This window comes from Mastigoproctus giganteus, chromosome 13 (genome assembly GCF_048544385.1).
Source record: "Mastigoproctus giganteus isolate SK-2022 chromosome 13, ASM4854438v1, whole genome shotgun sequence".
Taxonomy (NCBI): domain Eukaryota; kingdom Metazoa; phylum Arthropoda; class Arachnida; order Uropygi; family Thelyphonidae; genus Mastigoproctus; species Mastigoproctus giganteus.
In genome coordinates this window covers 153,104,212-153,119,745 of record NC_143587.1, presented here as the reverse complement: position 1 = coordinate 153,119,745, position 15,534 = coordinate 153,104,212, and the positions used below count along the sequence as shown (strand labels likewise).

The 15,534-nt window shown below is 35.5% G+C and overlaps 1 protein-coding gene across 1 annotated transcript in view; it reads left to right on the top strand.

Annotated features, from left to right (window-relative positions):
• The window catches only part of Kpc1 (Kip1 ubiquitination-promoting complex subunit 1), a 534,039-nt gene that overhangs the window by 458,443 nt on the left and 60,062 nt on the right, over positions 1-15,534 (top strand). Inside the window, exon 27 of the mRNA XM_090388154.1 lies at positions 11,292-11,480. Within this exon, the coding sequence (XP_090244280.1) occupies positions 11,292-11,480 (189 nt within the window). The remainder of the gene's footprint in view (positions 1-11,291; positions 11,481-15,534) is intronic.

Genomic DNA, 15,534 nt, shown 5'->3' with positions numbered 1-15,534 from the left:
ATGTGTGAATGTCGATGCAAAATATTCATTTAGTTTGTTAGCTACCTGAGCAGGATCATCAACAGTTGACCCATCAATATCAAATGGACCAATCTGATTCATCCCCTTCCTTCTAGAGTTTACATAAGTAAAGAACACTTTGCTGTTTTTCTTTGCATCCCTTGCCAAGGATTTCTCGTAATCTGCCTTCGCCTGCCTAACCTCCTTTGTAACTTGGTTGCATATCAACTTGTATCTATCATAGGCTTCTGTGTCATGTGTTAATTTGTACGTATCCCATGCATTTTTCTTTTCTGCCATATGCCTCATTAGTTCATCTGACATCCATTTTGGCCTAAACCTTGAACAATATTTCTTAGTTGGTATGTAAAGCCTAGTAGCTTCCAAGATATGTTCTTTGAATGCTTCCCATTTTGAATTTGCTGTTGGTAACATCATCAGTTGGTCCCACTGTATAGAATTTAAATACTGTCTCAGTCCATCGTAGTCGCCTTTACGGAAGCAATAACCCTTCCCTTTACCCCTAATGGTAGTTACCTCTTTCAGTAAATCCCACTTCAGCACACTGTGATCACTGCCACCTAGTGGTTCATTTATCTGCAGATTCTTAATGCATGAAGAATCACTGCTGATAATCAAATCAAGAGTATTACTCCCTCTAGTTGCCTCCTGAACATGCTGATGTAGAAAACAATCATCCAATAAATCCACAAAAGCCCTGCTAGTGTGTGAGTAACCAGCCCCCAAATTCCAGTCAATATCTGGGAAATTAAAATCTCCCATTATAAGACTCTGATTTGCTGGCCCACTCTATTTCCCTGTACAGTTCCTTATTATACTCATCAGAGTCATTAGGCCTATAGCACACTCCTACTCTCAATTTTGATCTCCCAATGCTTATGTCACACCAAACTGACTCAACACTGCACTGTCCAGCGATGTCGACTGGCTTCACTTCCTTGGTTTTTATGTGTTTCTTAACTAATAGCATAACCCCTCCCCCCTTCCTATCCTGTCTATCCTTTCTGTAGACGTTGTACTCCCCAAATTGCAGTTCTGCATTCCTTATATCTGTGTGACACCACATCTCTGATATCCCAACAATATCTGCCTTTGATGTTTTGAGCAATACCTCAAATTCATCAAATTTATTTACTAAACTCCTAGCATTGGTGTACACGCAAGTATACCTGCACCTGTTTCTATTCCTAGCTACCCTAACACAACCCATGTGTTTATTTGTACCGCAATGGCTCCCAGCAGTCTCTGAAATACCATGTCTTGTTTTTCAGGCTTCTGCTCATTCTAATAGAAGCAGTGCAAGAATCTCTTTCACCTCTGCCAGTGGCTACTGTCAATCTATTGGTCTTTGTCTCCCCCCAAGCTAGCAGTTTTCCGACCCACCTAACACTGCCTCGATAGCATCAGCAAATATTCTTGCACCCTTTCTATTTAAGTGTATCCCATCCCTGTAGAAGCAATCTCTCCTGTTAACAAGTACAGTCCAGGCTGAAAAAAATTTTACCCCTTGAGCCTTGCACAATCTTTCCAGGGCCGAATTGATCGACAAGGCTCTCATCATATACTCCCTCCTATCGTGTCTGGGCAGAATTGCAGACACTTTCAAATTCAACCCTAATTCTCGGCTTTTGTTCAACAGTGACCTGTACTTGTTAAGTAATTCTGCCGGTCTCCTACTCTTAATATTATTAGTGCCAACGTGTACAACTATATCACCTTTTGTGCCCTTAAAAGATGATATTCGCTCTACAACGTCATCAACCTTTGCCCCTGGCAGACATACCCTGGTCCTGTTCCACCTATCTTTTTTACAAAGCATGTTCCCCGTTTCCCTGACAATAGAGTCACCAACAACTACTAGTTCCTTCGGGACCAGCGCATTCTGCCTTGGGGGTTGTCTCTGTGTCACGTGATGCCCAAGTGCAAGCTCTGGCGTTGATGTGGGCAGCTGAGAGCTTGATGGGCCCCTCAATTTAGTTTCTTCGAGGGCATCCACCCTGTCCTTCAAGCTCTCATATAGGCCCACGAGAACGCCGAGTTGTTGCCTGATATCGATACACTCCTTGCATCGCGCACACACAAAGACATCCCCCTTGGCAGTATCATGTCCCGTACCCGATTGCTCTGCAAACATCAAGCAAACAGTGCATTTTATAAGGCTGTGAGTCAGAGGACAACTGCCCCCCTCAGTTCTGCTCTGAGCCACAGCGCTTCCATTAGCTTGAGCCTTTTGCTTTGCTGCTCTGGTCTGAGTCATGATTCTATTAATTTATTAATTAATTATAATTAATTATGTTATGTTATTAATTATGTTAAATATAATTAATTATATTACGTTTGTAATCTAAGTCGTTATATGTATTTATTTAAACGTACAATTTAACTGCTAACGAAGTTCAACTAACGCTATCTAGTACGGCATACAACTATCGTATCACAATGGCGGGAAAATTACGAACGCTAGCGGAGTTGAAACACGTGGAAACCTTTACCGATACTTTTATGCAATTACAAGGCCGAGTAAAGAATAAATACACCAAATTAATCAGAAAATCACAAAATAATGTTATACTACTAAATTTAAATCAAAAGTTTTAGAAAAACAATAATTTCAAATCAATAAATAAGAAAAATCCACTTAGCGGCTTGGAACACGACTGTCTCTAGTAGCCTCGTCAGCAGAACTCGTGTACAATGTGTACAGAATGAATAGACAGGGTTTGTTTGTTTGTTTGTTATTCGGTTTTTAGGAGCATTAGCAGCTAAGGCTATATTGCTCCGGGGATGTGCGGTGGTCATTCCCTGACTTTTCGTCCTTTTAGTTTAGCATTAATTAAAAAATTAATGCTAAATTAAAAGTTTGTGAATTAACTTCTCCACCTGAAATGATTAAGGTTATATCTGTTAAATGAAAGTGACAAATTTATTCTTTTATATTCACTATTAATGCTTAACATTCTAAAGCATGGAGCAGTTTTGTTTCTAAAAGAGATAGTGCTTAATACTAAGAGATGAATATGCTTAAGTTTTAGACAGGAAATTTGCTTGAATATATATATATATATATATATAGGTGTGAATTACCTTTGAATTTATTTCAAACACATGCTATTTAGAAAATAAACCAGAAATTTTAATTTTACAATGTTTGGCCTCAGTAATTTAATTCTCTTGACTCTGTTTGTTTTGTGACAAGATTAAATATTGAAGGTAATTGAGAAATGATGATAAACTATAACCTGTATATGGTTTTTTTTTTTTTTTTTGTTTTGTTTCGGATTCCACAATCTCAGATATTGTAGCTTGGTTTGCATTGATGGTTTATGGTTTATTGATTTTCTTGGTTGGCAGTCAGTCCTTCCTTTATTTTTTTATAAAATGCTAATGAAGATAAATTTCAAGCAGTCTGTTATTCTTTTCTTCATTTATCTCTGGTACATTGTGCCAATATTGTTTTCTAAATAGCATTCTTGGCTCATACTAGAAATTGAACTGATGTACAAGATCATACATCTGTTGATTCTGGTATTAATTAAATCTGTGATTCTCAAGTGGTTCTGTACTTTAATCTTGGATCTCTAATTCTCTCTTTTTCTGGTGATAACCTTGAGAATCCAGTAAATGTTTTTATTTTTGAAAGAGATGAATTAATGGGTACAGGAAATTGGACTGAAAAATGTACTGTAGCAATAGTCCATTCTAGACTTCAAGAGAAAGCTAGGCTTTTTTGTTATTGGGTTGTCTGAAATTATATTGACAAATTCAGAGTTAAAGAGCGCTTTAGTCAGTAAGCTCATGCATAAAAGAAAATTAGCTAGTATGTTGTCTACCCCATTTCACCATTTTCCTTACAACAGAATGGTGAAACCTCATCTCAGTTTATGAATAGACAACTTGTTTTTTGAAAATATCCTTATTTCAGAGATAGATGCCAATTTTGTTGAGAAACTTGCTTTTATCTTTATTTGGGAAGCATTGAACAGATCTGTTTAGCTATCATTAAGGACAAAATTATGAATGTGCATGGTACCTTGAGAAAAGATACAGAAGTAGAAGAGATTAATCATGAAAATGCTGATCTTAGAAAAAATCCTAAAATGTGATATTAGCAGTTTTATTGGTTATAGTGCCATGACTCAACATTTGGCAGAAGTAACTGACCAGTTAAAATTACTGAGCAACAGAAAGTGCAAAATGTATGGAAAGAGTGCATGACAACTCAGCTGCATGCATTGCAAAGCTTACAATAGCAATTAACTAACTCTATTATGATGAACAATGCTGATGCTTCCAGTAGTAACTCCATTGCTGTACCTACTTTTCAAAAAGTGTTCTAAAATTAACAGAGGTAAGCAAAAGGGAAAGGCTGTAACTTGTGATAGATGTAAGTTGTCTGGACACATATCCAGAAATTGTCCTGCTACCAATTTGCAAATAAATTGGTTTGAGAAAGTTACACAATCGCATTGCCCAGACCACAATAATCCTCTGAGAGAGAGGGGGAGGGATAACAAAAAATAAGTTTTGCTGCTGCTAAATCATTGGAGCCTGGAAGACAAGGTTATCATAAACAAAATTATAGCAAGGACATTATAAACAGAATAGTCTACTTCCCACTGGATTCTTCCTTCTCCTTGATCTCACAAGTATTGTCTAGGAATTCTGCTTATTCACAAGTATTCCTTGTCATTAAGCACCTCACTTACAGAACACTCTCAGTACAATGAATTCTTACGTGAGATTGGTGTAATCATTGCCCATGAAAGTGTGAAGACATCACTTGATTGATGAGCTGAAATATCAGTAATTAGTAAGCAATTATTTGATGAACTGAATCATGACACCAGAGATACTTGCTGGTGGAGTCTTTAGCTTTAACAATGAACCTAAAACTTATCTGGAGTAATAAAAGGGAAATTCAAAGAGAAACAAGTAACAGAGTTTTCTTTAACCCTTCTCGATTCTCATGTAACTAACTCTTGCAAAGGCAATTGTCGTTTTTTATTTCAATCACAGAGAAATTTCCTTCTCTCACTGAAGATCAGTTGCTCAACTTATAGCTTCAACTTAGAGACAATTACAGTTATATATAGTTCTACCTAAGTTGCTAATATGTTGTTTAAAATTTGTAGCTTCACCAGAAAAGGCAGATCTATTATACATTGCTGCAACTGTAACCACTTCTAGAGGTGTGCACATTGCAGATTTTACATTTATAAATGGAAGTTTTACTTCCATACACCAGTTAACTCTTCACTTAGATAAAATATGTTATTCACAGTTTGGCATTTTTTTGTTAATAGAGACACCCACCAGCTGATGAGAAGCCATTTCGCTGTACTGTCATTAAATGTATAGTGGATCTACTTTTTTGGTGATGTTATATATTTTAAAATGATATTAACAACTTAGGTATAATCAGTGCTTTTTTTGGGACGGTACGCAACGGTAAGGTGTACCGGCACCTTTATTAAGTGACATGTGACTTTTGGATGCAGTGCGAAATTTGTAATATTCCGTAATTTTTTTTCACATGTTTACCTACTATTCAAATAAGCTTAAAATTACTTAATTAAATTTGCACTTTTTACTGTGTCTTTTTAAGATATTTTCTATGTAAAACTGTCTAACCATTTTTATAATTCTAAATTACTCAGTTGGGCCTCTGTTTAACGAAGTCCTTTTATAGCGAATTATTTTGAATTCACCTTGGAAATTACATTTAAAATAGTTTCCATTGAGTGAAGAAAATTTTCATATAGTGGACGGATTAAGATAGAATTAACTCGGTACGCACTGTTCGCATTTCTGGCCTTCAGGCAATTAGTGCTGCTGCACGAATTAAGAGATCTAACGCATTCTACTACTAGTGTTACCTGGTAAAACCTATCCGGCCACCTGTCCCACATACGGAGGAGTTGCGCTAGTCAAGAGTGAGCAGATCAAGGTGTATTCCCAATGGGCTCTGGCCCACCTTCTATTGCAGTGGTGCCCAACCTTTTCCCGTACAGGGGCCATATTCAAAAAAATTCACTTAGATTTCTTTAGTGTGTTATATTTTCCCTATTTTGTTGCATGTAAAAGTAAAATTACATTTTGGACAGCTTCAAAAAAAAGAAAAGAAAAAAATTTAAATTTAAGAACTATTGACAATACCGATGAGGAGAGAAGGAAAACAATGGTATTAACCTTCTAAACATGAATTGTTTGCATTTGGTGAAAGTGAAGTTAGAAAATTGTCAATTAGGTTACAGTTAAATGAAAGAGGCAATTCATGGATACCCAAATGATAAGAAGGTTTCAGAAGAATTGAAGCATTTGATGAACGCTCTGAGTATGATACCAATTTCATCAAGTGGATGTGAACGAGGATTTTCACAAATGAATCTGATCGCCAGCCCAACCAGCGCTTCGTTGATGACAAAAACAATTTCTTCACTACTATTTCTTAAAATTGTAGGCCTGCTGCTGACCTGCTTCGATCCAGCAAAATATGTCAATTCGTGGCTGCTTCGGAAACGTCATTTAGCAACCGACACACAGAGGAAGAAAAGAAGTTGGCATAGGACAGGGGTCGGCAACCTGCGGCTAGCGAGCTGCATGCAGCCCTTTTAACACGTAATTGTGGCTCTTTAACTTTACAGCTCACATGAAGCACAATTTGAAATGGAGTTAGAGGACTGAAAAATCAAGGACATGTGGAGTGAAAGACTAAAATGCCTTAAAACTGAAATTGGGGATTTGGAGAGGCAAAAGGCTGCCCATGCAATTCTACACAAATGGACGGCGATAGATGAGTTTAAAAGGCAGACTAAATTGTGTTCAATGCATGATGTAGCTCACCGGACCCATATATAAATCTGAAAGTATTTGCGTTTGAATTTCTCTCAATTTTTGGTTCGACGTATTTCTGCGAGCAAATCTTTTTGAACACGAACTATATTAAAAATAAATCAAGAAACCGTCGTCTGACCAATGCAAGCATGTTTAATGCTCAGCATGTTTAATTACGACATATTCGCATGATGTTGGAAGACACTTGCTCAAGAAGTTCATCAGCAAAAGTCACATTAATTTGTACCTAATTGGATGTTTGTTACTTTTTTCAGTATTAATAAATAATATTTAAAAAAAAAGATATATATATATATATATATATATATATATATTTTTAATAAACACCTTCCTACTCTATTCCATTTCTTAAAACACTCTTGCCCCCCCCTCCCAGTTTGAGCTGAGGTGTGGCTCTTCGGATTCTCTCTCTCTCTCTCTTTTTTTTTTCTCTCTAATTAGATCAAAAATGGCTCTTCACTCAAAAACGGTTGCCGACCCCTGGCATAGGGTGTCGGATGAGAACTTAATAAAAATTTGGAATATTCTACAAAAACTTTATTATGAAATTATTTTTACTTGTTATTAAGTTATTATTATTTTTTTTACTTATTTTACTTACATTTTACTTATTTTTTTATATACTTGAATAATAGATAGTATGAATCAGAGCTGTAATACTTAATATGTTCTACGTTGATAATAATATTAGTAAAATAATAAGAGAGTTTACCTCAATATAGTATGTAGAACACTTCCATATGATACCCTCCAGAAATTAAAACGGAAAAACCGAAAAAATCGACAACTTACCGGTACATTAGAGTAAAATATAAATAATTAAATAATCAATTTAACACAATTCAAATCAATTTAAAACAATTAAAAATCAAATTAACGCAATTAAAAGAATCTAACGAAAATATTCAAAACGGTTTTCCTTCCTAAATCTCCCATAATTGTGTGTATCGATTGTTTACTAGGGAAGGAAGGAAAATCGTTTTGAATATTTTCATTAGATTCTTTTAATTGCATTAATTTGATTTTTAATTGTTTTAAATTGATTTGAATTGTGTTAAATTGATTATTTAATTATTTATATTTTACTCTAATGTAACGGTAAGTTGTCGATTTTTTCGGTTTTCCGTTTTAATTTCTGGAGGGTTTACGTGTTTTACGTACTATATTGAGGTAAACTCCTCTTATTATTTTACTAATACTTGAATAATAAATTTATGCTTAATAAACTGTGTGTTAATACACTTAATTTGTTGTTCTTATTCTGAAAATATTAATACTAAAGTAACAATATCAGGAGAAAAAAAATTTCAGAGTACTTTTCATATCCTTCTAATTTTCACTTTTTTCTGATAGCAAAGAATGAGTACCGGCACCTATTTTTTTACAAAAAAAAGCACTGGGTATAATTATACATATTGGCATGTTTGTAAAATGAAGTTAAGGTCAAGTATTCAGCCATTAGTCTCTTCAGTGAGGACAGAAAGTCTCTCTAGAAATCAATTGCGTGTAATGCTTGAAATTTTTGATTTGACTATATGAGAATCATAAATTCTAAAGATTGAAAAAATAATTGTGTTAAATGAAAAGCATACATCCTTCACAATTGTTATCCTTATTACCACATTAATTAATTCATATTTTAGTAATGTCAGAAAAAATTATTGCTTTACTTAGTTAAAGCAATACCTTCAACTGTTAGTATTGTGTACTATTATTAATATTGTATTATTACTATATTTAATGCCACTCATATATGAAATTAATAATACAGGCACTCCCCGACTTATGGAAATTCGGCTTTACGTAAGTTTTTGCTGGCTGATGCAAACTTAAAAAAATCATGGAAACATATTTTGCATCCGTAAGATTAAATGGAGGTGTCATGAAAATATCGTAATGTGAACCCAGTAGCGCATTGCTTTTTTTTTTTTGTTTTTTTTGGTGATTGTTCCAAGACCTCGGAAGTTGAAATTTTCGCTATATAAACTAAGCTATTTATCTCTCTAAAAGGTCATTTTTATAATGGAAATTGCGCTACACTTTCGTTGTTATCATATGTTCCATTATAAGAATCAATTTTGAACGCCTTTATGATATTTTTCTGGAGGTGACTATCATAAAACAATAAAAACAATTTTCACTTTCTGGTTTATTGAGCTTTTCTGTTAGTGCATATAATTATAAATGGGTAGTAAATGCGATCTTATTGCATTTACGATAATCCTGATAACTGGAATTGTTTGAGTTTTTACGTTATTATGGTGAAATGTGTTTCACCTTCACTGAAATCTTCAATCATATAAAAAACATAAATAAATTTTCAGAGTCTTCTCTTCATTCCTATTTACTTATTACAATGGTGAAGGGAAAGGAACCAATGGAAAGTGCAAGTTCTGGCAGTGCTAGGAAATGATGATGAAAATGATTAAGAATCTGAAGCAGGACAAAGTCATCTATTGCACAAAAATAAGGTCTCGTTGCTTCAACAGTGAATGCTATTTTAAAGGACAGTGAGTGTATAAAAGAACATGTTAAAGGATCAACTCATTTAAGATCACCAGTGATCACAAAGCAGCATTCAGATGCTATATCGAAGATAGAAAGCTATTAATAAAATGGATAGAAAATCAGATTCAGAAGCGAGTGCCCCTGAATCTAATGGGCATTCAAGCAAAAGCAAGAAGTATTTATGAAGATATTAAGGATAAGTACAGCAAACCCCAAGCCAAGTTCATGGCAAGCAATGGGTGGTTTAATAGGTTCAAACATCCCGCTAGTTTCCACAATATTAAAGTATGTGGTGAAGTCGCCAGTGACAATTCTGCAGCTGCAGCGAAATTTTGTGATGTGTTTGGAAAAAACCCCTTCTAAATCTCCACAGCCCTAAACTTTTGCAGCGGTGTTCTTATCAGCTGGAGAGTTATTTTGGCAATGATGCTCGAAAGGTAAAACTTGGTAAAACTCTCTTTTTGTAATTTTGAAATATTTGTAATTTTGTACACTTTTATAATTTTTCCTTCGTGTGAGATAAAAAATTGAATAATTCTATATACCTGTTCGTCGAACATTTCTTTTTTGCTTCAATCAAATTCAGCACATGCAGCGCTAGTGCTGCATAAGCATTTAGGGAAATTCCAACTTACGTAAAATTCAACGTATGTAGAGTTCCACAGAAAGCAACCCTTACATAAGTTGGGGAGTGGCTGTATAGTTTATTAAGCCAATCACCTAAATCACTATACAATTTAAGGTGACTCTTCAGGCATGCTGCCATCAGACTCCTCTTGCCAATGCTCCCAGAAATCTGAAGTGCATACAGTTGGAAGCATCAGCAAGAGGAGTCTGACAGCAGCATGGTCTGATGATAGGTATCAGTAAGATGCCTGAAAACATCACCTTAAATTGTATAGTGGTTTAGATGATTAGCACCCAAAGGTTGCTGGTTTGAATCCCGCCTCAGGCTTGGATCAAAGTACTGCAAAAACCTTTGGGGGTGCATTATGCCCACAGAAGCCGATGCGCCAACAACTACCAAAAAAAAGATGATTAGCCTAATAAACTATATTAGTAATTTCACATGGTATATGAGTGGTATTAATCAGAGTAATAATCTTAATGGAAAACAACCATGTAGCATCCTTCCTTAACTATAACAATAATAATTATAATAACTAGTGGTATAAATGTTTGGTGCTTTAATATAATAAAAAAAGATACAAAATCACTGCACTCTTGAATATTAACACAGTAAGAAGTCTGATAGGATTTGATGGTTGATATTAAATCTGAAGTGTAAAGTGATGCTTTTTTTCTTCTCTTATTGTTTTGTGTTTGCTGCTACATCAGTCTCTTTTGACATACTGTTTTCATGAGTTTTATACAATACTGGATTAGAGAAAAGTATGAAGTTAATCAAATTGTGGATCTCTCTCACATAGACAGATTTGTATTCATTTCTCTTAACTGGGGTACTTTGCGGGTAGACCTGTACTTTCATTGACATATTGCATTTTGAATTTTTTTTTCTCCCATCAGATTTTATTCATCAAAAATATACCATAATACTTCTCTGTTATATACTAATTTTGCCTGAGAGTTTTTGCTTAAATAAGCTTTTGTTAGTGTTGTTCATTTTATTTTGCTTTGTTAAATAATTAAACATAAAAAAATGCATTGGGAAAACAATAATGCTTAACAAGTCACAAATTTGTGTTATTAAAAAAATTAGCTTAAATTTTTTTATAAAAAAAAAAAATTGTTAAAATTTCAAAAATACTGTATTTAATGTTTACAAAGCATCAAGTCCTTTTCCCAGCTGCCACCATTAAAGTATCAGTTAATTAGAATAATAATGTGTGCATAAATGATTATTTTATTTACTAATGTGTATGTTTCTGAATATAACTACTCTCTAGATCCAGAATGCTTCTAATAGACCAGAAAGAATATTTATTGATTCAAGGCAGTTAAAGATATGTGCAACCTGTTTTGATCTTGCTTTGGCCCTTTTGAGGGTACTTGAAATGGTAGTGCATCTTTCCCCAGAGCTTTTTACAAACTGGAGTAGACCATCTGCAGAAATTTTTTTGACTAGACTTTGTCAGGTATAATCATGATTTTTATCCCTGAATTTGTATTATAATATTTGGAATTAAATTTGCATAGAATTTAATCAATATAGTAAATACCTAGCTAATCAGTATTCATCCATTCAGAGAGCAGCTCATGCACCTGGCACAAATTTTAAAAATTAATATAAAAAAAAAAGACAGTTGCACCACTTACCTACTTACTTAGTAGAAGGCTGTTAAAATAATTAAACATTACAAAAATGCATTAAGAAAACAATGCTTAACAAGTCAACAATTTGTATTAAAAAAATTAGCCTAAATTTTTTTTATAAATTTTTTTTTTTCTTGAAAATTTCAAAAATACTTGAATATTTGTATTTACTGTTTACAAGGACATTGGAATATGATAGGAAACAGTGAAGTTTTGTGGTGGGGAAATGGTGACATTTGGAGCAGCGACTCCAGATTGATATATAGTAGTGGACAGAAGGGAAGAAACAGTATTGGACTTCTGATGACAAAAGAATGGGAAGAAAAAATAGCAAACACCTATCACCTTAGTGATAGAGTACTTTAAGACCAGCCATTCATTCCCTTCACCAATCTTGTTGCCCTTTCCTCCACCTGCTCCAGCAGATCTACATCCTTCCTAAAATGAGACTTCAAGATGTGGCCTAGCCTTCGCCTTCTTTATCCCTGCTAGCAAAGTTCCTGTATATCATTGTATATCATTGACCCATGAGCTGTCCTGGCAGCCTGTCTGCATTGAAGACATAACTGATTGAGCAGTTTCCCCCAGCTAATTTTCATTTTCCATTACCTTGAGTAGTACCACACAGTTGGCACATTAGCATTAGTAGAGGCATATGATGCAAGAAAGCAAGCCTATGCAGCATCAGCCAAAAAAAAAACCCTCCGTTCATTCGAAATACCTGTCCAGCTGAGCCTTAAATTTATTTAGGCTATCAACTTCCACAACAAGGGATGGAAGTCTGTTCCACCAACCAACTACCTGCTGGCTAAAGACAAATTCCCGCACATCTGTCTTTCCTCAATTTTAATTTATGCCCTCTCAGGTGATTATTCTGAGCAAGAGGAAGAATCCCATCAACATTGAGCATGCTCAAACTATTCAAGGCTTTATACACCTCTATCAGATCACCTCGCCGGTGCCTAGTCTCCAGACACTGTAATTTGCAAAACTTAAGCCTTTCTCCGTAAGAGCAACCCTTTGTTCCATTTACTAATCTTGTTGCCCTTCTCTGTACTCGTTCCAGCAGCTCTACATCCTTCTTGAAATGAGGCATCCAGACCTGTATACAGTACTCAAGGTGTCGCCGGACCATTGCCTTATACAAGGGAATAATCACCTCCTTATCCCTGCTAGAAAAATTCCTATATATCATTGACAAACCACCATGAGGTACTCTTGCAGCCCATCTGCACTGCTCAGAAAACTTCATATCTGTCTGCACAATTACTCCAAGGTCCTTTTCTTTCTCTACCACTGTCAGTGTGATACCACAGAGTTGATACATTGCTCTGGTATTGCTGTTTCCCATATGTAGTACTTTACATTTGTCAATGTTAAACTTCATTTGCCACCTCTTGGCCCATCTGCTCAACCTTTCCAGATCCTGTTGCAGGAGCATAGCATCAGTAGAGTCCTTAACAACCCTGCCAACTTTTGTATCGTCTGCAAACTTGGACATTAAGCTTGATATACCATCATCAATATTATTTATAAATACGGAAAACAATAATGGACCCAACACTGAACCCTGAGGGACTACACTAATAACATTAGTCCACGAAGAGCAGTGTCCATTGATTACCATTCTCTGTCTTCTCCCCCTCCACCCCTTTATCCATAGCAGCAATTTGCCTCCAATGTCACAGCGCTCCAATTTGTGCAGCAGTCTTCCATGTGCAACAGTATCAAAAGCCTCTTCTAAGATCCAAGTATATAATATCAAAGTTATTCCCTGCATCCAGTTATTTTGTGACTGCATCATAGTATCCAATCAAATTGGTCAGGCAAGACTTCCCCTTAACAAAACCATGCTGTGTCCGAGCTATAACTGACGTATTGTCTAGATGATCCTGCAGTGCTTCTTTAACCAGTGCCTCCATTAATTTTCCGGGAACAGAAGTTAAACTAACAGGTCTATAATTGCTTGTGTCGCCCTTTGATCCTTCTTTGTGAATTGGGGTCACATTTGCACATCTCCAGTCTATGGGTACCTTCCCTGAGTCCAAGGAAGCTCTCATAATTATGGCTAAGGGTTTGCTTACTTCCTTTGCTACCTCCTTTAATATAACTGGATAGATCCCATTCACCCCAGGTGCCTTTCTTGTGTTTATTCAACAATTTCTCTTCCACTTTACTCCTCATGCGTGAATGTTGATGCAAAATATTCATTTAGTTTGTTAGTTACATGAGCAGGATCATCAACGATATCAATTGGATCAATCTGATTCATCCCCTTTCTTCTAGAGTTTACATAAGTAAAGAACTCTTTGCTGTTTTTCCTTGCATCCCTTGCCAAAGATTTCTCGTAATCTGTCTTCGCCTGCCTTACCTCCTTTGTAACTTGGTTACAGATCAACTTATATCTATCATAGGCTTCTGTGTCACGTTTTAATTTATATGTATCCCATGCATTTTTCTTCTCTGCCATATGTCTCATTAGTTCATCTGACATCCATTTAGGCCTAAACCTTGAACAGTATTTTTTAGTTGGTATGTAAAGCCTAGTAGCTTCCAAGATAAGTTCTTTGAATGCTTCCCATTTTGAATTTGCTGTTGGTAACATCATCAGTTGGTCCACTGTACAGAATTTAAATACTGTCTCAGACCATCGTAGTCACCTTTACGAAAGCAATAACCCTTCCCTTTACTCCTGATGGTAGTTACCTCTTTGAGTAAATCCCACTTCAGCACACTGTGATCACTGCCACCTAGTGGTTCCTTTATCTGCAGATTCTTAATGCATGAAGAATCACTACTGATAATCAAATCAAGAGTATTACTCCCTCTAGTTGCCTCCAGAACATGCTGATGTAGAAAACAATCATCCAATAAATCCACAAAATCCTTGCTATTGTGTGAGTGACTAACCCACAAATTCCAGTTAATATCTGGGAAATTAAAATCCCCCATTATAAGACTCTCTGATTTACTGGCCCACTCTATTTCGCTATACAGTTTCTTATTAATCTCAGATTACTGTTACCCATATGCAGTACCTCGCATTTGTCAATGTTAAACTTCATCTGCTGGTTCTTAACCCACTGACCTAATTTTCCTAAATCTTATTGCAGTAGCTTGACCTGATTACTGTCATTACCCACTTTGCCCACCTTTCTATCATCTGCAAACATAGACATTAAGCCTGATATACCTTCATCAATATCATTAATAAATATAGAAAACAACAATGAGCCCAGCACTGATAACTGGTAGACCCCACTAATAACATTAGTCCATGTCCGTCAATAACCACTCTTGTCTTTTTCCATTCAACCATAACTTTATCAAGAGCAGTAAATTGCCCTTAATGCCACACTGCTTGAATTTGTATTGGTCTTTTACATGCAATAGTAGCAAAAGCTTTCCTGAAATCCTAGTATACGATATCAAAATTTTTTTTTGCTTCCAGTTCCTCAGTTTCTTTATTACTGCATGATAATACCCAATCAGATTGGTCAGACTAGATTAACATTAGTAGTGGCATTTGATGCAAGAAAATAGGCTTATATAGCATCAGCCAAAAAAAAAAAAAAAAAAAACACTGCCCATTTCCATTATCCATTCCATCCAATAGTTAGTCTAGTTCTCCCCTGAATTTATTTAAGCTATCAACTTTCACAACAAGAGATTGAAGTTTTTTCCAGCAATCGACCACTTGCTGGCTAAAAGCAAAATAGCACACATCTAACATCTGTTCTGCAACCATCTCCTTCCTCAACTTAAATTTATACTTCCTCGTGTGCATAAACTGAGGAAGTGGAAGAATCCCATCAGCATTGAGCTTGCTCAAACGACTCCAAGTCTTAATCACCTCAATCATATCATCTTACTAGT